Raw genomic sequence first — 24,604 nt, forward strand, 5'->3', positions numbered from 1 at the left:
CCCTTGTCTCATCCGCTCTAAGATTATGGAAACTAATTTTGAGGAATTCTAGTTTCCACCTAGGGTCTAGAACATGGCCTAAAAACACAAGCTTGCTCTCACCCTGAAAACTGCCCCAATATTTATCAAATTTCAGCTTCATTGAACCAGCCACCCTTTGCATTATATGATTAGCATCCTTCATTTTCTTCTCAATTTCAACTTGTAAGCCAACCAACTCTGTAAAAATTAGATTGGATGTTACTGTTTTGGTTGCACTAAGCTTGAGGTTTGTCTCATAAAACTTTTTAAGTAAATGCACACATAATTGTGCATTCTCTCGATCCTCTCTATTGGAGGCCCCACTTTGTTCACAAGGTTTTTTCTTGAATCCTCAAAGGGAGTATTATCTTTCGTCATCCTCCTAAAAACAATCTTTGTAAAACAGGCCCTAGGCTCTAAAAGCCTACAGAGGGGGGGGGGTGAAGTAGGCTATATGCCAATCAGCTATCTTTTTAAAATTTAAGCCCAGCTAAGAAATAATAAGCGGAAACATAAACACATGCACAACCATGGTGTTTAATTACTTAGCATATGCAGTGAGTAAATGGAATTGACTTCATGAAACTAGATTGATAAAAACGACACCACGTATTAATACAAACAGAAACCCTTGTGATTATGGATCAATACAGTGCAACACAATATTGATCCACGTTAGTGTACTGATGTCATTTGAACAAGATGCAGCAAGTACAACTAATGACAACATGAATATAAACATAAACAAAGATTTGTTAACCCAGAAACCCAACAATGGTGAAAACTGGAGGACCAAGCCAGTAAGAGAATCCACTATCAATGAGAAGTACAAGATACAAAAGGAGTTGAGCTCCATCTACACTCAGTAGGCAGCTAACTATCTAACCTTCTAGCAAAGCACAATATTAGCTCATTTACACACAATAGGCTAAATCAGTAGGCAGCTAACTATCTAACCTTCTAGCAAAGCACAATATTAGCTCATTTACACACAATAGGCTAAATTTGAGTGTTTGGTTATTTTTGAAAGATTTTATAAAAATTGATATTTATGAAAGTATAGGGTAAATTTGGGCTATTTTTAATAAAAATTCTTGTTTGACAAAGAGAGGAGAGGGCCAACAACGTTTTGAATCAGAGAAGAAACGGCCACAAAGAAGAAGAAAGAAGAGAAGTCGAACTGACCCGCCGTCACCTCCGCCTCCGCCTCGCTCCTCTCAGGTCAGCTTCTCTTCGCTCTCTGTCTTTCATCTCGTCACTCAATCTCTGGCTTTCATCTCCTCTGCTAACTCTCTCTCTTTCTCTTCGCCGCCACAACAGAGCAACTAAGAGATGAAGAAGACGGGAAAAAGGTTAGACGGAGGAGGGAGGTCGCTCTCTGAACAAAAGCAGAGGATTCTTCGTTGTCGTTTGGAGACCTTCAAGCACCTTCGCTCCTCCTCTCTGGACGAAATCGTCCACCAACTTCGCAATAATTACCGAGACTACCACCGCATCAAGCTCCAGTCTTTCACCAAGTTCGTCCAGCAAACGCTAGACTCGCCTTCCTTTAAGCAATCCAAAACCCTAATCCATGTCAGTGACTTAGAAGAAGATGAAGATGAAGATGAAGAAGAAGAAGAAGAAAACGGCCAAAGCAATTCCCAGAGAAGGCGGAAGCGTGCTGCCAGTAAGGGCGAGGATAAATTGCAGCGAATGGAGTCTGCTCACCTCAGAAGGGTTCGTCAAAAGAATGGTGACCGTCCATCTACATCTTCTTCTGATGATGATGCTGATGAAGATGGGTCTGTGTCGACGTCGGAGGACGCGATATATAGCGAGAAAGTGGACCCGGAGTTTGATGTGATGAAATCGAGTCTCCGAGCATCGTATATGGAATCGAACAGCGCCTTGAAGCCCAAGGCAGCCGAGGAGCAGAAGGAGAAGAATGTAGAAATGGAGCTTCCTGGGCGCGAGCAAGTTGAGTTAATGGGTGGAAATGGAGGGCCAGGGCGGCCAAAGACATTGCAAACACCTGAAGCCAAGGGCTCGGTTTCTACAGGGGTTGAGGTGAAGGGAAGCGAGGGGCCGAGGTTTAGTGACTTAGGTGGGATGGAGAAGGTGATAGAGGAGCTGAAGATGGAGGTGATTGTGCCGCTGCGCCATCCCGAGCTGCCTCGGTGGCTCGGAGTCAGGCCAATGTCTGGGATTCTGTTGTACGGCCCACCCGGGTGTGGCAAGACCAAATTGGCTCATGCCATTGCCAATGAAACCGGCATTCCCTTTTATAAAATTTCTGCTACAGAAGTCGTCTCTGGTGTCTCAGGTATTAGCATTACTCACTACAAAAGTTTGAATGAGTTGAATTAAAAAGCTGCAAAACCCTGTTATTGTTAAGGTTTTTATCTTCCTTTAATTTATGTTGTTGTGAATTGTAATCTGTTGTCACGTCATAAATTTTAGGTGCATCTGAAGAAAATATAAGAGAGCTTTTTTCTAAAGCTTATAGAACTGCCCCTTCAATTGTATTTATTGATGAAATTGATGCAATTGCTTCAAAAAGAGAAAGTTTGCAACGAGAAATGGAGAGGCGAATCGTGACACAACTAATGACTTGCATGGATGAATCTCACAGTCTTGTACAACCGGCTGATGCAAATTCCAACTCTGAGAGTTTTGATAATAAGTCTGGCTATGTTCTTGTTATTGGAGCTACCAATAGGCCTGATGCTGTTGACCATGCTCTGAGGAGGCCTGGGAGATTTGACCGTGAGATTGTTTTAGGTGTTCCAGATGAAAATGCCAGGGTTCAGATTCTTTCTGTGCTTACACGCAATCTAAGACTTGAAGGTTCTTTTGATCTTCTTAAAATAGCCAGGTCTACACCAGGGTTTGTTGGGGCTGATTTGGCAGCCCTGGCCGACAGGGCTGGTAACATTGCCATGAAAAGGATTATACACAAGAGGAAGACTGATATGTCTATAGATTCTATGAATGAGGAGTGCAATGAAGAGTGGTGGAGACAACCATGGTCGCCTGAAGAAATGGGAAAGCTTACTATCAGTATGGCTGATTTTGAGGTGTTTTGCTACATATTCTCTTCTACATATTATTGCAATAAAAAAAACATTTAGTATGCTTTCTTCGTGAAATTTCTCAACTTGACAGTGTTATCATGTGAGTTCCTGCAGGAAGCAGTTCAAGTGGTTCAGCCTTCATCAAAAAGGGAAGGATTCTCTGCAATTCCTAATGTAAAATGGGAAGATGTTGGTGGGTTAGATCTTTTAAGGCAGGAATTTGATCGTTATATAGTTAGGCGTGTTAAATATCCTGAGAACTATGAGGTATCTTGTTGTTCTTTCACTGCTTCATACTTTCTGCTGCCTGTACCTTATTCTATATATTTGTTTTATTTAAGTCTGCAATCAAGTGGCTAATTATGATTTTGAAATGGTTTGTGGTTTCAGGAATTTGGAGTAGATTTAGAGACAGGATTTTTGCTCTATGGGCCTCCAGGATGTGGTAAAACACTGATAGCGAAGGCTGTCGCTAATGAAGCAGGAGCCAATTTCATTCACATTAAGGTCAGTCATTGACTTTTCCTATAGGACACTTTTGATTTGTTAGGTTACTTTATTTTGGTCACTGTAACAATAGATATTACAGTGCATGTTTTTGGATAAGCTGAGAGGATCCATTTGATTGACATGGCTTTTCTTATCTTGTTAGGGCCCTGAACTTCTGAATAAATATGTTGGAGAAAGTGAGTTGGCAGTTAGGACATTGTTTAGTCGCGCAAGGACATGCTCACCATGCATACTTTTCTTCGATGAGGTTTGTGGTTCTCTCTTCCTGCCAATTGTTATTGCTACCATCAGCTTCTTTAGAATTTTATCTTTTGATTTGAACATTCAATGATATGAAGTAGCATAGATTACTGGCTTGTCGTGATCAAGTTTTTCCCCTCACTTACTGATAGGTTGATGCCTTAACAACAAAGCGGGGGAAAGAAGGAGGATGGGTTGTTGAACGGCTATTGAACCAGGTAAAATAATTTGCGAAGGCAATCTTTAACTCACTGCTTACAAACTCACTCGTTTTCATTCATTTATGGATACAAAGAACTGACTTCTTACAACTGCAGTTGCTTATAGAGTTAGATGGTGCAGAGCAGCGGCGGGGTGTATTTGTTATTGGTGCCACTAATAGGTAAGACTCATTGTTCATTGTTCAGTGTTGGTGGTGATAATTATCATTATGCATTTCTTACATGCTGTTATACCTTTTGTCAGACCCGATGTCATGGACCGTGCTGTTTTGCGGCCCGGTAGGTTTGGTAAACTTATTTATGTCTCCCCGCCCACAAAAGACGAGCGTGGTTTGATTTTAAAAGCTCTTGCAAGGAAGAAGCCTATAGATGCCAGTGTAGATCTCAGTGAGATTGGACAAAGGGAAACTTGTGAAAATTTTAGTGGAGCTGATCTTGCTGCACTGGTTTGTCTATATTCTTAATTATATAAGCTTTGTTTTGCTTTGTAATATTTAGTTTATTATTTGATTTTAGAGCTGATTTTTCCTCTCTCATTTGCCGTTACCTCTGTTTGAGTGTTGGGGAAGAAGAAAGGTGATTGGGATTCTCTCTAACGTATTGATCCTTGCAGATGAACGAAGCGGCTATGGCTGCTCTTGAAGAAAAACTGACATCCACACCTGAGAGGAGTTCAGATGCATCTCCATGGACTATCAAAGACACTCACTTTGAGCAAGCACTGGCTAAAATTGCACCATCTGTAACAGACAAGGTATGGATTTGATTTTCAGATGCCTAATACTTTCAACGAACAATTCCTTCGCTCCTTTTTGTTTTTCGTAACACTAAATTTAAAATTCCATTTCCCATTGCTTTGTCCATATGGTGGACCAGCAAATGCAATACTACCAGAAATTTGGAGAGAGCCTCAAAGCACCAAGAAACAAAGCCTAAGCCAGAAATGTCCCATTGAAGAGTACGTTGTAAATGTCCCTAATACTTTCTATTCATGTTGTTTTCCTTACTTCCTTCGTTGCTGACAGTGTTGTTGGGCCCGAGGTTTGCATAATAAACTTGACTGATTTTGGTTTTCTGCTTTTGTTATAATGTTTAAAGAACTTTCTCATCCAAGAAAAAAATGGTAAGCAGAAACTGGGACAAGTACCTTCTTTACAATTGGGTAAGCTAATTATTTGAACAAAAGGAAGACCAATATATGCCCTCTCTTTAGTTTTAAGAACTTTTGATTATATGATTTCTTTTGCCTAGAACGTTTTCTATAATGTCATACAAATGAAAGAAAGTACAATGATTTAGGCATTAGAACACACACTTCTATAATTTGTCATACAAATGATAGAAGGTACAATGATTTAGGTATCCGAATATGTTAAATTAAATGGTTTTTGAGAATAATACAACCAATCTGATGATGGATGAGTTATGCAAGGACCTCATAGTAATTGATGATGAGTTGTAGGAAGGAGGTTGTATTCTTCATTTGTCATGATTCATAGTGCATAGAGAATTTGAGAGATGAAATTGTATAGGCGACTGATTCTCATTGACTTATTAACCATTACACAGTACAAATCTTAAAGAGCCTTGGCTAAACTAACTCTAGGCTGTTGTAACAGCTCACAATGGCTCTGCTAACCAAAACTGAACAAACTGACAATGACTTGGTTTGCTGAGATGATTCTGCAGCTAATACTCTTAACATTATTCAGTGCTTGATAAAATGTTTCAGATAATGTAATGTTATGTTTTCAATAATTTTGTTTTCTGATATTATTTTCATTTGATTTCACTATTTATGAGTAAGTCGATGCAATTTGATTTTAACTAGTTTAGAATCATATAGGGCTTGGTAGAAGAGGCTTTTACAATTGGAATTAAGAATTTTGCATCTAAGATAAAATGATCTCACAACTGCATCAGACAAGAAGTAAAATATTTTGAAAGGGCCCAAGACGAAATGAATAAGGGGATAAAAGCCTAATCTAAGTCACTAAAAATTTCCCAAATCAATCTTGATTTACTATATCTCTAATTTCGTGTTTCTTGACCTCTTCAATATATATGTTTTCCAATGCAATTTAACCCATAACTCTAAGCAGTTGCTTCAACAATGTGTATCATCTGACCCCTTAATGCAAGTAGAAGAAACTTCCAAAGAAGTTGGCTTATTTTCTAGCTGTTCTAGATTTTCCTATAAATGGTTTTTGCCTTTTCAAATTCTTCTCAAATATTACAGCTTATATATATATTTCTCTAAATACATTGATCAGTGGTTCAATTTTATGGAAACTCTGTTCCTCCTTCAAGTAATTTATTTTACATGATATCATTGCAGGCTATAAACAACCCTGTACTCAAAGAAATCCTGGTACGCAGCAACATCTCCAAAGCTGCTTCTGTCCTTGTATATTGCATTGTCACTCCCGTGCTGGAAGAAACTGTTTACAGGTGATTTTTACTAGGGTCAATTTAGTCCACTATGAAATGGCAGTCAGCAGTTTTGATAAGCTCAGCTATTTTTAGTGCTGCTCACTTGTCTGGTGAGAATTCTTTACAGTTGTTCATCATTGGATGTGTGCTTGGATGCTCTTATTGTTGGACTGGAAACTTGAGATCTCCCATTTTAATACGTTCCCTGTACAATGCCATGACTCTAATGATAACTTTCTTATCTTGAATTTCACATTTAAGCCTCCTCACAGTTCTATCCTGTTTCTCGAAAGTGGTTTCTCGAAAGTGGAACCTACATTTGTTTCTTAAGAGTCGGGTAATTGATACTATGGCTTTGAATTGACAGTGCTCACTTGATTTTCAGATCAATGTTATTAACTCACACGATGGCTTTGAGTCTCACAATATGCAATCATATAGTTGAACCTGTCAGTTTCAACACCAGAAACAGACAAAAGACTCTTCTCCACAAGTGCATTTTCTGATAAATGAAAGAGTAGGGCTTGCATAAAATATTACTGAATAAACGTGATTTGCATATTTTCCTCCTTTTTGATTCCTTCTTTGGTTATCCTTGAAAGCCAAGTGTTGAAGTTGGTTTTGCCACCCAATTAGAGATTGAGGCCATAACATAGGATTGTCATGATTCTTCAGGTCAACAGAAGATCATCTCGAGTGATTTCGTAGCGTCTAGGATTCAATTAGCCCAAGATTTTAGCTTCCCTTTACTTTTTATTCTTCTCTTCAAATTTTCTATGGCATTTAGTATTTTCACCTCTCCAAATCTACTTTCACAGTTATGTTCACCATAGAATGTCATATATGTCAAAATTTCTAGCAGAGTGAAAATACTGTGTTTTTCCTGTAGCAGTGCACTTGCAGGCCAGCTAAACTTGAATGTTAAGAGATGATTTTTTTTTTGGGTCGAAAGCCGAGAAAGTTAAGATAGGAGGGAATGGATAGAGAGAAGAAGATTTAGGTGAGGGGATTAAGGAAGCTTAAGATTTATTCGTCGGTCATCAAGTGTGAAGATAACTTACTCACCAAGTCACTTCCATTTCTGCCACTTGATAACCTCACGTTGGCTTTATTCAGACAAGTCTTCCATAGAGAGCATTCATCGTTGATGTTCTTGAATCGAGATTCAATAGCCTCACGTGATCGAGGCCCCAAGATTTTCGAGCCGGAATTATTTTTGTGATAATAAATGGCAAAATGTAACAGATTGATTTTATTTTATTTTTTTGGTTTTAACTGTTAAAACATTCAAAAATCAATATATGTCGTTGATTTAAATTTGAAAAGAAAAAAAACCAGATTTAAATCTGAATGGCAAGCTGGTCCCAACAGCATGCGGCTCCAACGACACTTTGAATAAACCCTAAGCAAGTCCAACACTTGGGAATCCACTTATGGATATATCTTTGATGATATCTATCATGGAAGACGCTAAGAACATGTTGTTACATGTCATTGAGAAATGTTCTACTCATAAACGTTGTACTGCTATTATTTATCATTGAGAAATGATTGTGAGGGGTTTTGGTTCCTTCTAAACGCTTTTAGCTTAAAGAAAATAGACTACTCAGTTAATCCGACAACCAAACCCTTATGTGTAGATTTGCTAACCTCATCCTTTTGAACAATGTCCGCTTTTTCCTAATTCTTATGTAACTTGCCTCAATAATATATTATCGCTTCAATTAAAAAAATCATTAATTATCCTCCTTTTTAATTAATATTAATTAGTTTTGGGTATCTTCTTTCAAATATCTTTAGGAAAGACTAGTCTTTAAGACTCACTTATGGTTTATGGGCTTATTGCACTGCATTTAAAACTCCCATTGGTATGTCTCCTTACAGACTTGTGTATGGAAAGTTATGTCATTTGCCTGTTGAGTTAGAGAATAGAGCTTTTTGGGCTATCAAACAACCTAATTTCATTCTAGACAAAGCATGAATTCAAAGAAAACTCCAACTCAATGAACTAGAGGGAATAAGGAACGATGCTTATGCTTGTGCTAAAACATACAAGGACCGTATGAATATGTTCCGTGATAAGAAAATTTTGCGAAAAACGTTTGAGAACGGTTAGAAAGTCCTTTATTTTGCGAAAAAAATAAAGAAACTTTGGGGACAAACACATCTCATGTTATAACCTCCTTGTACCTCTATATTCTATCTCTCTTTTTATTCATTAAGAAACTCTAAACCAATAATCTGAGCATGTAAAAAAAAAAACACCTTAAGTTTTATTTCGTTTTGGCTTCCTTCATTTCTCAATGATGATTAATAAATCATGATGAAATCAATGATATTTTTTTCATGCCACAAAATAAAGTTGAAACAAGGAGATAATCATGCTGAAAACCTCAACACTCACCACAGCAAGCAAACTCCTATCATACAGAAGAAAAGAGAAGTTACAGAGCCACCACATCTTCTCTTTAATAATTCTTTGTATTCTAACTTTTTCTTTGGCTTCATGTGTATCAAGAAGGCCTCATCTATAGTGTTCACCTAGGGATCAGATTGCTCCTCCCTGTTTCAATAGAATTTAGCAAACGATATAAGTAAGGAGACAACATTTATGTAATTATTTAGGGGAGTGGGGAAGACCCCAAATAGTACAAGGATTTTCAATGGAGGCAAGGCATAAGGCATACCTTGATGGCACCCAAGAAGTTGAGGTGTTTGGGAACTCAGCAAAGACATTTGAGTAAGACTTGGTCAAATATGAAAAATTAGCAATTGGAGGTAGCGCAGGCACCCTTTCACCTTTTTTTAAAAGCTCTTGCAAGTTAAGCCTCTGCAAAGTCAAGACAGCCCTAGACTCCTTCCAAATGAAGGCAAGTTGACCATCTTGAAATACAAAGAGAGAACCCGGTTTCGAGCCTGGATACCTAAACCCATACCCATTTGCAATACCCTCCCCTTTAAAAACATCCTTAATATTCACAGCAAGGGAATCTGCATCTGCATTAGTATCCCAAGGGAATGGATCGAATGAAGGTTCATCGATATTAACTACAAACATGGCTGAGCCATTAGGATGCAGAACATAGTGGGTACCCTCTAATATTTTGGTTGCAATTAGAAGTTGTTGCCCCTGGCACTCCTCATAAGAAAGCAAAAGAAAGAAGAGAGCCTTTCCAGGCTTGTCTTTGGACGACTTCCCAGGAGGCCAACCAAAAGTCCCTCCCCATAAACCAGCATATTCTTGTTCCGCAGTTGGGATCCGCAAGGGCAATCTGTAAATGGCAAATCGACTGTCATGCATGTTTGGCCATGCTCGATAAGAAGATAACTTCACATGCGAAGCATGTAAAGTCAATCCTATTGTATCACCTGAACTCAGAAAATCCTCAAGGGATGCGTGCTTATTCTCACTGCTCGAAGAACTATTCTTTGAGTTGGCATTGGTTGCGATCGACTTCCCAAAGATCTGATTGAGGCTGTCCCTAAAGTACTTGCTAAGAGTTTTCCTCCTGTTGCACTGTCTGTGACCGTCATCCCCATTAATAGAGTTTTGAGAACCACTTAACCGATCAAGACTCTTTCTGATCTCACTCAATTGCAGCTGAGAGGGATCAGATGGCAGCAGACTACTTGCCTTCGAATCCATGTGACCTCCACCAAGCTTATGCATTTGAATAAGCATTGATCTTCGTTCCAATAAGAGCACCAAATCCTTTTGAAAGTTCTCATCATTATCCCTCAACCGAGGAAAGAGTGGCCCAACTGCTGCATCAGGAACCTTTAGACGAATTTGGCTCGTGATAACATCAAGTAATTTTCTTCTGTCACTGAAAGCCAATCGACTGAAGGGCACCAATGTCTCACTCTGTCCAAACACCCTCTGCGACCTTGAAAGTCCACTATTTGACCTACAAATCTTCCTTGACAACTCCTCATCTGAGTGGTGAACAAAACTCTTGCTATGCAATGATTTACCCTGATTTTTATGTAGTCTAGGCTCGATCTCAAGCAAAAGCACATTGCATGACCTGCCGATAGATTTCACAAAACCAGGATAAACATAATCATGTCCCTTCTCCCTTCCATGTAGAAAAAAGGATGTGGAGCCATCAAAATCACCAATAATTTCAAATACAGGAGCCCACAGAATAGGACCGTCTTCAATGCCTAACGGCCCGAGTTCTTGAGGTATTATGCGGCACCCAACAACAGAAACAAAACCTGGCATGACATAGACTACATTGCCAAGCTCTGGATTCTGATGAACCCATATTCCCATTAGTGGCTGAACACTAAAGAGAAAGCGGAAAAGTGACTTGTATGATGAGACGGCCTTACGCCACTGAACAAGGTCTTGAAGAGGTACAATTCCAACGATTTCACATTGGATTTGCCACACTTTTTCGGACTCCATGAGTGCATACAAACTACGGCAGCATAGACTGAGATTGCCTATATCCCTAGGTGAGAGGGACCAGGTGACAATAGAAAACACATCATCTGACAGAGCCAGAAGCAAGCTCGACCCACAGGATTCAGAGGACATGATGATTCAACTAATAACAAGAAATTCAATACAGAGCTAGAAATCTATTTCTATATATGCATAATTCACGATTCATAACATACACGAAGCTATGAAGCAAAAGCAAACAATCAGATAAAAGATGACAAGAAAAATTCAAGTGGACCACCCTTGAAACTCCTTCAAAACCCTCCTTTTCAAAACCAAGATGGAGAAATTTTGTCTTTTTTCTGGTCAACCAAAGACAGTAAAAGTTTACAGATCAGACCTGGAACTGAAATGGGTTTGCCTCAAAATTTTCATTTCTTGCATTGAAGCACCATGTATGAGATAAGGGTAGAAACAAAATACAAATTGGGTATGTTTCAGACCTTCCAAAACTCCAATTGGTGTTTATTAGATTCCCAAATCATTGGACCTATCAAAAATCTGCACACAAGAACTAGAATATAACAGGTTCAAGGAGAGAAGAAACCGTGGAGAAGGATGAGAGAGAACCTAGGAACTGGATGGCGTCAAAGTCATCACCAATGAATCAAAGTTCATCTCTTTAGGCTCTCTCTCTCTCTTTCTCTCTCCCCCTCTCTCTGTCTGAGCAGCCAGCCAAAGTTGAATTGAATTCAATTGAGCTTAAGAGAGACCAAAAACTATAAAGAGAAAAAGACTGTTTAGTCCAATGATTCTTGACCATGTAGTGTGGAAATAACAGTTGATTTATATCATATTGGGAGTGGGCCATGCTTATGTTTGGACTTTCTTGACACTCCATCACTTTTCCTTCTTTTTTTTCTCCATTTTTATTCATGCGCATTTAATAAGTTTTTCTATTGTGTTTGTGAAGAAACTTTTTCTATTATACAAATATTAAATTTATTGTTTCATTTAGATTGTCCTCAATTGATGGGATTGTTCAGAATATATGAGATTCATATATATTTATAAAAAATTCATCATCGTGTTATAAATTTAGAAGATTTGAAAATGTTTGACTAGTAAAGCAAGAAAGTCTAGATGAAATATAAAAAATAAAAATAAAAAAAGAGAGGAGAAGAACTTTTTTTTTTTAGAAAGAGAATTTATTCATAGAACCAAAGGCATATAAAGAGCGACACGATATAATGCCCTCGTTAAAACCTTTAGAATCTATGTTTTTGCATATGCAAAAAAAAAAATTCAGAAAACGCCGATCCAATAACACTCGTCCATCAGCAACAAATCTAATCTTTAAAAAATGTGAAAAAATCACTTTCAAAATAGAATGCTACTAAACGAACCCTAAAATTAACTTAGTAAACTCTATGAATACGATTGGTATTAGGGTGGTGTGTGATAGAGTGAATTAGGGTGTACCGAGGGTATTTTTGGTAGTTAAATAGGATGTACTTAGTTAATTTTACATTTTAATTAAAATATTAGGGTGTACTCAATTAATTTTAGGGTTCATTTAGTAGCACTATTCAAAATATGCACACATCCTTAAAAACCCTAACCTTCTACAAAGCCCAATTAGAACAGCATCAAACACATACCGAATCCTGATTGCACTAAAGCAATCAAGATACATAATAAAGACTAAAGAATGCCACTTTTCATAGTCCAACTTCAATTCCAGTTCTAACATTAGGAAAAAGAAAAGGGAGAGAGAGCATATGAATAATCTTCTCTGTGCTAGGGTTAACGACATATGAAAGGGTGAGGATGCTTCACGACAAGACACAACTTTTTCAACAACAACTCAACACAAACCCTAACTCCTTTCTTAAAGGCCGGTTCATTGTTATTTGCTCTGCCAGAATTACCTCTAGTATCGATTTCCAATTGATCTTCCAGATCAATTGAAGGTTCTGCTTGCAGTGCATGAGAAGTGATCCAAGATGGTGACAACTTCTTGTAGTATTTTCATTTATTTACGACTTTATTTACTTTTAAAGTCCTTTGTCATTGTATTAAAGAAGGGTCGTGAAATTATAAGTCAAGAATTTACGGAGGTTTCAATTCCTGGAAATCTTCTGCATAATTATACATTCCTCGCACAAAAGCCACACATGCTAATTTTCCTGAGTCGACTTGAAAGTTGCATGACAAATCATCACTGTCCGAATATAAATTATTCATATTTTCCGCATACAAACTCATCTCATCAACCAGAATGCCATTCCACACTGAATATGGGTAGCATTCCAACAACTAGTTATCTTAATATGAGAAGTTTACACACAACCTCAAAAGTATTACAAACATTGCAATGAAAAAAACTAAATAATGCTTGCTGCCTCCTTCGAAGCTCTTCCTCCACAAAAATTTGACACAACCATACGTGCATTTCAAATCAATTTCGATTCATATCTGAGAGAGAGACCTTTATCTCCGTAAAATTTCCTCACGAACTTCATTGCTACTATTAGACTTTTTATCTAGCAAAAAACAATTTCAAATTAGTATTAACAATTCATAAGCAAGTACAAAAACAATTCGAATGTGTATTATCAATGGCTAAAATATTTTCGTAACACCTTAATCAGCTAAATAGAACTCAACAGAGGTATCCTACTTGAGGTCACAATGCAAGTAATCATTTAACTATTGAAAGCATCACCAGTATAGGTTGCAATTGTAAACAAAATATGAGACAGAAACTGGAAAAAGGATGGCTTGCATAAGTTCTCACGTACTACCGCTAACACAGTTTGTACTCCTTTTTTAAGGAAGCAATAGCTCCAAAACTTCCCATGTGATCTATGCCTAGACCAAGGCAACATCTGCTTTATATCATCTATATACACAGGCCACAAGGAGATACAACAGACAAGGAGTCGTAGTGCTTGCAATCTATATGAATCAAGGCGATCAAGTTTCTATCAGCAAATGTTCTTTCACAACTTGATATTAAGGCATAGAACAAACCAGTATGACCTGCCATGATATTACTTTCAACAATACTAATCCTGTTTTTTCTCTTTCTTCAAATATGAAGTAGGACCATATCAAAAACTATGCCCCAATCAGATCAATAAATAACCATTACCATACCAAAACAATTTTAAAAAAATACTACAACTCTTGAGGATGAACCAGGAAGCAGAGGAAAAGGAAAAACCAATACTCAAATCATACCCAAAACCACAGTAATCAATAATAAAATCAGTTCTTGAAACCCATTAAAACATATATCAAAACTCAGTCCAGAACCCCCAAATCAAAGAACCATGGCCAAGATACTGAAACAACCATAACCCAGGATACCATACCTGTTTATCACTGAACAGATTCAAATAAATTTAGGCCATTTTTCTGCATTCCATAACAAATTCAACAAGTTATATCTGTTAACTTAACAACAATAAGTAAATCACCTAAATTTTCACAAACTCATTCTCTATTATTGCAGATTAGTGAGTCCTAGAACTAACCCACTGCCATTATTTTTTCTTTAAAAAAAACAAATGGGGAGCATGAATGAGACTCAATAAAAAATCAACAGAAAGTAGAGAAAACTGTCATGAACGTGAAAAGAAATTTAAAAATCAAAGTTTAATTATTCGAATAATCAAGAAGATCAAATGGTTTTTTGTTTTCTCATGATACTCGAAATCAACAAACCCACAAGAAATCAGGTGTAATCTCAACCGCTTGCTCAGAAATCTTACAACCATATTAGAAACCTATCTCGAAAACCACAACCCAGATGGAGAAAAGAGAGAAAAAAAAACCATAGCCATCGATACTCATACCTGATTGCTAGAGGAAAAATATATATTTTTAAAAAACAGTTTATTTATAGCTTCTTTTGTATGATATATAAAAACTACTGAGGCAACCATATATATAACTTAATTGGTTCCTAACTTCATGTCTCCAGATAGACAATACTTGGTTCCTAAACAATTCTGTTTCTCAAAAAGAAAAAGAAAGAAAACTGCATACTAATCCTTCAAATAAACAATTCTACTTCTCAATGTCTTTCATTTCTCTCCCACAGGAGCATGCATGATATGTATTCTTCTTGTCACTCCTTCATCAAAATGACTCTCATATCGAACATGCCTACATACAGAGAGCAGTATTGGTCATAATTATGTATGAAGCAGAAGCTTGCTATGGACAGTCCAATTCTAAACAATGCACGACTCAAATGATAATGCAGAACCAACCACATATGTTTTGATACAAAGAGAGCTAAGCTTTGATCATGGAGAGGCATAAATTTCCAATTAAAAATGATAAGATCAAACACCAAAACTTGTAGAAGACTCCTATTCCGGGTAGTGTTTTTTATATAGTCCTATGCTCTTCACAAACCCCAGACTCGTTCATTCACTCGCTTGGATTCAGTCTCTCATATTATTACAGTAGGCCAGAAATCAATAAAAGCAAAGAACAAATGCAGAAAAATGGGAGAATATACAAAGTACAGATCACAACAAGCAGCCAATCCCAATGCCAATATTACCACTAGTGTGGCCTATGACTAACTTAACGAAGGAAAGTTGGAGACCGTTTGATACAGATAGAGAGTTTTGATCATGAAGGAACTGGTGCCCCACAACAAGTTCTGTTTCTAATTTGCCAACCCAGGTACTATAACAATAACCATTACTACTATAGCAATTACAAAAAGCATAAAGAATAACTAATTAATACTAGGAAAACAGAAACCTTACTCAAAGATCCAATCATTATAATTAAATGAAGAAATTCAAGCTTCATTCAAGACAATAAGGAGGCCACACTCAGCTCCAGAAAACAAAACTTCAAGATGTGTTTCCTCGTTTGTGTCATCTACAAATTGTAAGATTTATTTTTGGGGGAAAGAAACCAGACTTCTAACCAAACAACTACTTGATGCTATTCAGTGTATAATAAATAAACATGAACCAAATACCATATGTTTTGTAAAAGGGATATCAGATAATTAAGATGTCATTTCCTTAAATTCCAATGAAGAACTTGGTTTTGCACACCACCCTTAAATTAATCACGGTTTCCTTATCTATTTGTCACATTTGTTAGGTCTCCAAAACCAAGAATAAGGATTAGCCCCAAAACATGAAAATACCAAACAAAATCCTTAAACTGATACAAGATAGAAAATGCAGAAAAAATGAGTTTTACACACAACTCCAAATCTGAACCATAAACTAAACAGTAATCAATATGAAACAGCTACAGAATTGAAACTTTCATTTAGTTGGTTTAAACAACCTAACTTTCTGCCAACAACGACATAGATTCAAGCCCAAACACTGAAATACAATAAAACTCAAATAAAAAATAAAGGATTCTCACCAAAATGTGGAGCAGTCAGTGGTCATGGGGTAGTTGATCCTTAGCTGCAGTGAAAGAGGAATTTAAAAAATAAGCAAAATTAAACATCCAGATCCATAATTAAAATAGAGAAAAGGAAATAGGAGGACAAACTAGAGAGGACCAAGTTGGGCTTGGAGTGGGTTTCAGTTCTGATACAAATTGCAAATAAGATAAGTACCAAAAGGATTAAAATTACAGGGTCAAGAAGATGGTAGTTGGGCTTCCAGGGAATGGAGGATTCTGCTCTATCTGTTTAACATGAGGACCAACTTTTGCACGATCATCAGGGTTGGCAGCAGACAAAACTTCTACCTCTTCAAGATCCAGTTGTCTCTTAATCAGGTCTAAGTTCTCTTTAAGTACCTCAATCTCTCCAAATGGTAACTTCAAATCTAAGGCCCGAGCCCCAAGTTGAACTGCCTCATTCTTCTTCGACTTCACGAAAGGCATGCAAAGATTCTGGATTTGTCTAAAATCTTTAGCCTGTCCAAGAGAACTACTCTGCAGTGCCTCCAATATCTCCCTGTCCGGAGCAAAAGTACGAGTCTCTATGTTGAAGTTATTCTGGAGTATCCTCAAGCAATCTGCCTTCCACTCATCAAATTGCTCCCTCACATATATCAGGCCTATTAGCTTCTTCCCTTCTACCGAAGATGAAATTGGAGCACCATTATTACCGGCTTTCTTAGAATTTGGCTGGTGCTTTCTAAGCTTCTTCCTCATTACATCAATCGACTTTTTCAAATAGTTATTGGCACTTTGGAGGATTAGATCCGGAGCATCAGCTGCCGGCCAGCCTGCGCTTACTACAAATCCATCCTTCTTCAAAACCTCCCTCCACACATATTCAGCATAGTGTGGACAGATTGGAGCAACCATGCGCGTCTCTACATCCATATAATGCCACACCAAATCTCGATTCATGTCCTGAGCACGACATGAATTCTGGTACCAATCCCTGGCATCTTGAAGACCATAAAATCCAGTGATAAGGGCTTCACGGAACATGCAAGAGTGGTAGTTCTGCTCAGTCCTTTTCACAGCGATATTTATTTCATTCAAAAAGACATGGTCCGCAAAAGTAGAAGGAGAACCTCTTCTCAAAGAGTCTGCACTCAAATTCTCCTCCATCCATGCAATCTCTTTAGTGAGTCGTCCGATGGCAGTATTTGCAGTGCCAAATACAAAGTTTGCATCATCAACACCATCACCGGCATCGGCCAAAGCCATTCGTGTGGCATCAGCAGAATATTCCTCTATTGCCTGCCGCAATGTCAAAAAATTCCCTGTAGACTTGGACATCTTCTTAGAATTGAGCATGAGGTGCCCATTACATCTAAACCCACGAGGCCAATGCTTCTTGGGCATAATTGCCGTGTGGTTGTAAATGCAAAATGTTAAATGATTCTGGATGAGATCCTTACCAGACACTCGAAGATCAAATGGATACCAATATTCGAACTCCTGCTTCATCTTATTCAGAATTGATGATGATATGTCAGATGATTTTGGAAAGGGCCCATCACAAAAGATAAAATCCCATACCTCATCGGTCATTTGTCTTAAGACCTATGTGTTGAATAGGGTATAACCCCAGATGTGTTGGAATCCCCATACATGTCTCCATCGTGTAAAAAGTGAGCAATGGTGTAATAAGCCATGTAAAAGGTTGAATCAGACAAGGACTCGACCAAGTGTTTTTCATCCCAGGGAATACGTGTTCCAAGCCCAAACGATCGTGAACAAGCCCACTGATTCAACCAACTTAACGTGTGTTCAAATCCATGTCGTGTCACGTCAGAGTACAAGTTCATGCTCGACAAGCATTCCTCAGCCAATTTTTTCCATTCAGCTTCACCATAAGAGACGTACCATTGCTCTGTTTGAGCCACAACACATTCATCCCCTGACCGTGACACTACGTGCTTCTCCGGTTCACTATACATGATTGCATTTCCTGCCTCCATTAGTTTGCTCCTTATCCACGATTTTGCCTCCTGGACTCTCCTTCCTGCAAATTCTCCCACGAGCAGTGTTCCTTCTGTAAACCCTTTCAAGTATGTCAACCTCTTGGCTTCTGCTAGCTTCTCTTTCTCATTCTGGCTTTTGATCTTGAGATCCCCACAGACCTTTTCCGCAGCCTTATCTCCAAATTCCGGAATATTGATGATCGGTACAATCTCAAAGGGCACAACCCATTCATCCTTCACGCCATATTTGTTTCTAAAAGCTGGTTTCGATTTTAAATCATGCAGGGCCATATAATCATCAGGAGCATCCCCAGGTACACTAGTCACAATCCCAGTCCCTTTGTCTGCTACGATGGTTAACATAGGAAGGGCATAAATAATCTGATGGCGTGCAAGTGGTGACTTCAATGGAAGGCCAATCAAATCATAACCAGTTAGTTCAATCAAGCAAGAAGGTTTCTCAGGTATCCTAGAGAACCCCTGATAAGCAAGATTACGTGCTGCTCTCTGCGTAAGAATAAATACATCTGTTTCATTGACTTCAAAGGCTCCATACCTTCCATTGGGCAATACCCATGCATTTGTTTGTCCATACATGGTCTCAGGTCTCAATGTTGCTGCAGCAAGGAACACTTTTCTCCCCTCCAACACTCCCAACTTAGAAGGAAAAGGTATCGCCACCTCCATTTTGATGATAGTATATTCTTGGGGCTGAACTCCTTCGCCAATTGCCCTATCATGATCTGCACATGGCTGCCCGTCCATTGGAGAGTAGATGGTGTAACGTTTCGCTTTGACAATCTTATCCTTGTCTTTCAATTTCCGCATCTGCCACCTCACAAACTTATCAAAATACGGGTTCCTGTCTGTAGTAATAAAGGAACGGCTCCAGTCACATGCCAAGCCAAAAGCCTTGAGGTCTTCCATTGCCAATGGAGGGAAGAAGTTCAACCACTCAGATGGTTCGCAGAATTTGAATATCTCACTGTCAGAAAGGCCAAGACTACGCATGATTTCCCACTGGTACGCTTGTCCGCTTGATTTTGATGCAGCCTTGGACTTCTTTCCCTTGAACTTAGTTTCTAGAGGTGCACCTGCATTTGCATCTTCAACTTCTTCTTGGTTCACTTGATCCTCTTCGTTGATGGGAAAGACAGGCGGGTGTCCAAACTGTTGGATCTCTTGTGCAATTTTATCAGCAGAGGCTTTGATGGGCATTCCGGTTCCATGGAAACCAAAAGGGAAGAGCACATTTGCACCTCTTAGTTTATGATAACGTGCAGAAAACTCTAGCTTTGAGAGTGAGAAAGCATGTCCAAGATGCAAAAAGCCATTCATGTAAGGAAACGGGAAGTTTCCAAAGAACTTCTCCCCTGGCTTAGGAGGCTTTTCGCGAGATTCAGCCCTGTAAACGTCATGTTCTTTCCACAAAGTTTGAATCTTTGCTTCTATTTTTTTGAGAGTGTCTCTCTTTACAAAGCTCTTCCCATCTTCAGCGGCCATTTCAATAGTTTTACAGAAACTGCAAACAGCAAAGATTTCCATTAGCAATGTATATTTGTGTGTGTGTGTGTGTGTGTATATTTTCTGTACAGTGTGAAATTGAAACATAAATATTCAAAAGAAAACTCAACACAGAACAATGTCCAATGTCAACAACAAAACTAAAACAAAAAGCAGAGGCCAGAGGAGAGATCATATTCAGAAGAATTAGAAAATAAAAATATATATTGAAGAAGATAAAAGGCAAGAAGGAGGGTACTACCGTACCAGTACCAGAGGAGCTGTTGATGGAGTCTTGACTGCTGCACTCTCCACGTTGTTGCTCCAGCAGAAGAAACAAATTGACAAGCAGGAAGCTCAAGTCCCTTTTGCACGAAAACTGGTTTATGGTTGAACCAAAGACGACAAGGACCAAAATTTATAAGGAAAATTGGCACAAATCCTATTCGAATTAGGCGACACTAATTCAGGAAAATTGGGACAAAGGTTTTCACTGGCTGGCGGCAAAGATGCACTTTTTTCCGTTTTGGTTGGTATCCTTGAGAAGCCTTGGGTGCGTGAGAGTGAGAGACACGCTATACGACGGCTCCCTCCTTCTGTCGTCTAATTTTCTTATGCAAGCGAAACCAAACGACGCCGTATCCATCCAGTTTTCAATTTTTTACCTTAGTTTACCCTAAACCTAGTTCCATAAATAAAAATAAAAATAAAAAATAAAAAAGACAACTAAATCACGTAAATACCTTCTTCTTTTTTTTCTTTTTTTTTTTTTTTTTTTTTTTTTTCCGAATATGCCTATTCCGTGTACACAACTTGGGTGTCTACTTTTCACTTCTGTAGCCGCTTCTTTTTTTTCTTGTAGTACAAGCAACTCCCTACTAATTGTTACATTAATCTTCCTTTGCTGCTATTGAATCAAATTCAGAAAATTAAAGCCTGCCTGCTGCTAGTTTGTTACATGAATATAAGAAAGTATCAGCATATTCAAATAAACATAGTTAAAAATTCCCAAATCATTCAAAATTCTAAACTAAGAAACAGTAGGTGACTACCAAGATTCTCAAACGGAAAATATTTACATGACAAAATGAAGAATAAGAATCACACAGACAAAGAAGTGGCCAGAAAATGTGATAATTCAAAGTAACCACAAAGTGAATACGGATTTAAGGGTGAATCTCATGCATCTTAAAAAATATTCTAGATTTTGATCTGCGGCATTATGTTTTTTACACAAGTTTTACATCCTTGGATTAGCCCACTATGAATGAATGAGCTTAAACTTGACATGATAAGCTTAGCATTTATTACTAAACACTCTACAATTTTGTATCTCTTATAAATAAAATAGGCTTATTAGTTATAATGCCCCTTGAAATTTTGGTCAAATCTCACTTTGTGACCTGAAACTGAAAGTCATCCATATACCCCCTTTAACTGTGATTTCATGTTTCACTTTACCCCCGCCATAAACTCCATTAAAACTATTGACGTGGCAGGAGTACCCGACATTTCAAAGCACTACCAATTTACACCCGCCGTTACATTGATCGTCAAAGTCAGACGTTAAATGCTGACGTGGCAATCGTGGGACCCACCTCATAACCAAACAGCAGTTAGAAAGAGACCAATATAGGACAAATAATATTAAAAAATTCTTTATTTTTAAAGTTAATTAAAATCAATTATTTAAAACCAAAATAAAAAAAACATAATTAAAAACCGGCAACAAAACCAGCTAATTATCTAAGCAGCTAATTAAACAAAACTGAAGAAAATTCCACGAAGGTTCAGTTTTGCTTGTTCATGATCATAATATTAATCAGATCTCCGAGGAATATTAGACTTTTAATCATAAGACTGGATAATGAGTGTATGGGGCTTGCACTTGCAGATCAGAAAGGCACCATCTTTTTGAATCTCGAGCTTCGGAGAGATAACAGGGGAGGCTGTTCTGAAACCAACAGCTGCGTTGGGATGCAATTGATTGATTTGGGCACCTTTATATTGGAAAAAAAAAAATGTGTTTTTTTCTTAGTTTCCTTTTCTGGGTTTAAGAGAGAGAGAAAGAGAGAGAGGTTTTGATAACAATGGATTACACACGGTTTCTTTAATTATGTTCTTGACCAGAAAAAACCCATTTCCCAAATTTAATTCCTTTATAAAAAAAATTTATTTCCAAATGTTAAAGCAGCAGTTTTGATTTGGTGAAGGCTGAAAGCAATAATATGAATCAATGGCTTTTGTCTTTTATAACGGCTAAACAAAAACATATGCAAATAAATAAATAAAGAAAGAAGGAAAAAAAAAAAAAAAATTGCTCAGTGTTTTACTGGATTAAGACAGGCTCGCTTGCATTTTGCCATCATTTATGGGGAAACTTCATTTCCATTTGTACTGCCATTGTCATCCAACTCAGCTGGTGAGGTCAAATACTTATGGCGCATAACTGGATCGAACCAGATGTAAGAGAGAGAGAGAGAGAGAGAGAGAGAGAGAGAGAGAGAGAGAGAGAGAGAGAGAGAGAGAGAGAGAGACTAAGAGGGGCGGAGATATTTCAGAGGAGGAGGGAAAGGGGATGGGGCTGGGGCGGGGCTGCGTGGAGAAGAGGGGTGACGCTGGGCTGAGAAATTTCCGGGTGATCGGGAGGTGCGATGGGCAATCGGGAGGGGCGATGGGTCTTTGTCGACCTCGAAAATCCAGGTGCCGAATCTGCCATACGTCTCCGACGACGCGTAGATCTCCTCCTCAGATCTATTGGCTAGGGCTCTGGTATTGGTTGGGGCTAGGAGGAGAGGACTGAGGGAGAATGAGGTGGTGGGTGGTGGGTGAGGAACGAAGGTGGGGATGTTGGAAGAGAAGGAGGAGGAAGAAGAAGGATGGGTGGTGGAGATGCTGGGTTTGGATTTAGGGTTTGATGGGTGGAGAGAAGAAGGAAGAGGAAGAAGGATGGGTGGTGAAGATCTGGGTTTGGATTTAGGTTTGAGGGGTGGGGAGTTTGAAGGGTTTTTTAATTATGTTTTTTTTTTGGTTTTAAATAATTGATTTTAATTAACTTTAAAAATAAAGAATTTTTTAATATTATTTGTCCTATATTGGTCTCTGTCTAACTGCTGTTTGGTTATAAGGTGGGTCCCACGACTGCCACGTCAGCATTTAACGTCTGACTTTAACGGTCAATGTAACGGCGGGTGTAAATTGGTAATACTTTGAAATGTCGGGTATGAAATTGATTGAATTGAATCCTTGGGGCCCATTTCGATACTGACACTAAACCTACAGGGACTAAAGTGTAGTTAATCCTAAAATAAAATAATTGTTCACTACTGTTTGCATGTGGGTGCCAACACTTTTTTCTCCTTTTCTTCTTCTTCTTGTGGTTCTCTTCTCGTGCGCTTCCTTCGTCAATTCTAATTTTCCTATTACCAAATCCCCGATGCCCCCTTGTTTCCTCCTTAGTTTTGTGACATGTGGCACTATGTTAACTCTCTTCATCCCTTTATTTAGAAAAATAATTAAAATATATTAAAATACATGTTTGACAAAGGAAACTGAAGTAAAAAAAAAAAAGTTCCCAGCACACGATGACCATCCAACCCCAACGACGAAGCGTCCCTTTCCCCTCTTTCTCACCAAATTTCTGGCCTAACAGAACATATTTATGTCGTTTGACTCAGATATTGTTCTTCCTTGGAGGAAGCAATCATGGGAAAAGTCAAGGTCGCGATGCAGCAGCCGTGGGAATGTCTAGCTCGCGATGAAGCTTGATGGCGTCTTCGAGGCAAAGGACTTGTGGATTCTAGATCTGGTGCGGCAGTGTGAAGGGAGAGATAGGAGAAAAGGAAGGTGTACTTGTTGAAATAAAGTGACCACGATAATTGAAGGCAAATCTGGATCTATATCTGTTGGCACCGCATGGTGGGTGGCGGAGAAGATGAATGGACTATGCTTGTGAATAAAATTATTTTAATATTCTAATATTCTTTAATACAAATAACAATTAACATAGTTGCCGCCGCTAGGGTTGGGTTGTGGAGGATAGGGGTTGCCACCACTAGGGTTGGGTGGTGGTCGTGTGCTGGGTGGCTGTTGAAGTTCGATGGGTGGGTGCTGGGAATTTTTTTAACTTCAATTTCTTTTGTCAAACATTTTTATTTTTAAATAAAGGGATGAAGAGAGTTAACAAAGTTAAATTAGTGTTAAGTTGTGTGCCACATGTCACAAAACTAAGGAGAAAACAGGGGGGGCACAGGGAATTTGGTGACAGGAAAATTGGACTCCTCCTTGGTCTGGTTTGAGAGAAAGAAAAATAGATTTTCTCATAAAATCTTTGGAAATTCATATCTTTAGTTCTAGAGCTCGAATTGTGGAACCGTTTTCACCTACGTGATCTTGAGAACGAACCCTACAATCTAAGGTAAATTTTGAAGGCTTTCATACAAATTTCGAAATTGCTACAATAGTGGACTTTTTATGATTTCAGTTCTAAGTTCATATTTTGAGGTTAGGTTGTAGTCCTCATTATAATGAGCACGATGGTCTACTCGAAAGTGCGAGATCTGTAGTTTGACCGACGATTTTTGCATTGCAAATTCTTGCTATTAGATCGGACTGCTAGATCATGTCCAATTTTCTGTATCTAGTAGTTTGTATTGTTGTGAGTCTGTAGGTTCACTTAGACCCTAAGTTATCGTGCCTAATCATGCGATCTAGAATGATCTGACCGTTGGACCGGACCCAAATTGATGCCAGTAGATGTCGGGGCTATTTAGAGTCCATTGGTGCAATCGTATGCGAAATCTGAGGTTGTGGGCCTAA

General features: G+C 38.4%; 3 protein-coding genes and 1 pseudogene across 4 annotated transcripts; 1 reads left to right on the forward strand and 3 right to left on the reverse strand.

The window, feature by feature from the left end:
- Nucleotides 1-1,088: 1,088 nt before the first annotated feature.
- Nucleotides 1,089-6,734, forward strand: LOC110754191 (cell division control protein 48 homolog C-like). The gene is made up of 12 exons (XM_021955233.2): nucleotides 1,089-1,242; nucleotides 1,342-2,326; nucleotides 2,464-3,080; nucleotides 3,192-3,344; nucleotides 3,468-3,584; nucleotides 3,730-3,834; nucleotides 3,980-4,045; nucleotides 4,145-4,209; nucleotides 4,293-4,494; nucleotides 4,662-4,802; nucleotides 4,925-5,006; nucleotides 6,387-6,734. The coding sequence occupies exons 2-11, from the start codon at nucleotides 1,354-1,356 to the stop codon at nucleotides 4,982-4,984; spliced, it is 2,499 nt and encodes an 832-aa protein (XP_021810925.2). The 5' UTR covers nucleotides 1,089-1,242; nucleotides 1,342-1,353; the 3' UTR covers nucleotides 4,985-5,006; nucleotides 6,387-6,734.
- Nucleotides 6,735-8,777: 2,043 nt separating this feature from the next.
- LOC110754206 (F-box protein At5g39450) lies at nucleotides 8,778-11,663 on the reverse strand. Its single transcript, XM_021955247.2, is given in 3 exon segments — nucleotides 8,778-9,028; nucleotides 9,031-9,044; nucleotides 9,169-11,663. Coding segments are annotated over 3 exon segments (1,896 nt in total). The 5' UTR covers nucleotides 11,028-11,663; the 3' UTR covers nucleotides 8,778-9,005.
- Nucleotides 11,664-13,085: 1,422 nt separating this feature from the next.
- Nucleotides 13,086-17,870, reverse strand: LOC110754187 (leucine--tRNA ligase, cytoplasmic-like). 2 transcript variants are annotated; one of them, XM_088252049.1, is made up of 3 exons: nucleotides 16,510-17,870; nucleotides 16,293-16,336; nucleotides 13,086-13,420 (listed from the first exon to the last, which is right to left on the reverse strand). In XM_088252049.1, the coding sequence occupies exons 1-2, from the start codon at nucleotides 17,868-17,870 to the stop codon at nucleotides 16,333-16,335; spliced, it is 1,365 nt and encodes a 454-aa protein (XP_088108175.1). In that variant the 3' UTR covers nucleotides 13,086-13,420; nucleotides 16,293-16,332. The 2 variants fall into 2 exon arrangements, with proteins under 2 accessions (XP_088108175.1, XP_088108174.1); XM_088252048.1 differs by lacking the exon at nucleotides 13,086-13,420 and adding an exon at nucleotides 13,444-15,050 and having other exon boundaries at nucleotides 16,510-17,786.
- Nucleotides 17,871-17,875: 5 nt separating this feature from the next.
- LOC148294812 (leucine--tRNA ligase, cytoplasmic pseudogene) lies at nucleotides 17,876-19,897 on the reverse strand (annotated as a pseudogene).
- Nucleotides 19,898-24,604: the final 4,707 nt, after the last annotated feature.

Source organism: Prunus avium, chromosome 4, assembly GCF_965620075.1.
Source record: "Prunus avium chromosome 4, drPruAviu1.hap1.1, whole genome shotgun sequence".
NCBI classification, from domain to species: Eukaryota; Viridiplantae; Streptophyta; class Magnoliopsida; order Rosales; family Rosaceae; genus Prunus; species Prunus avium.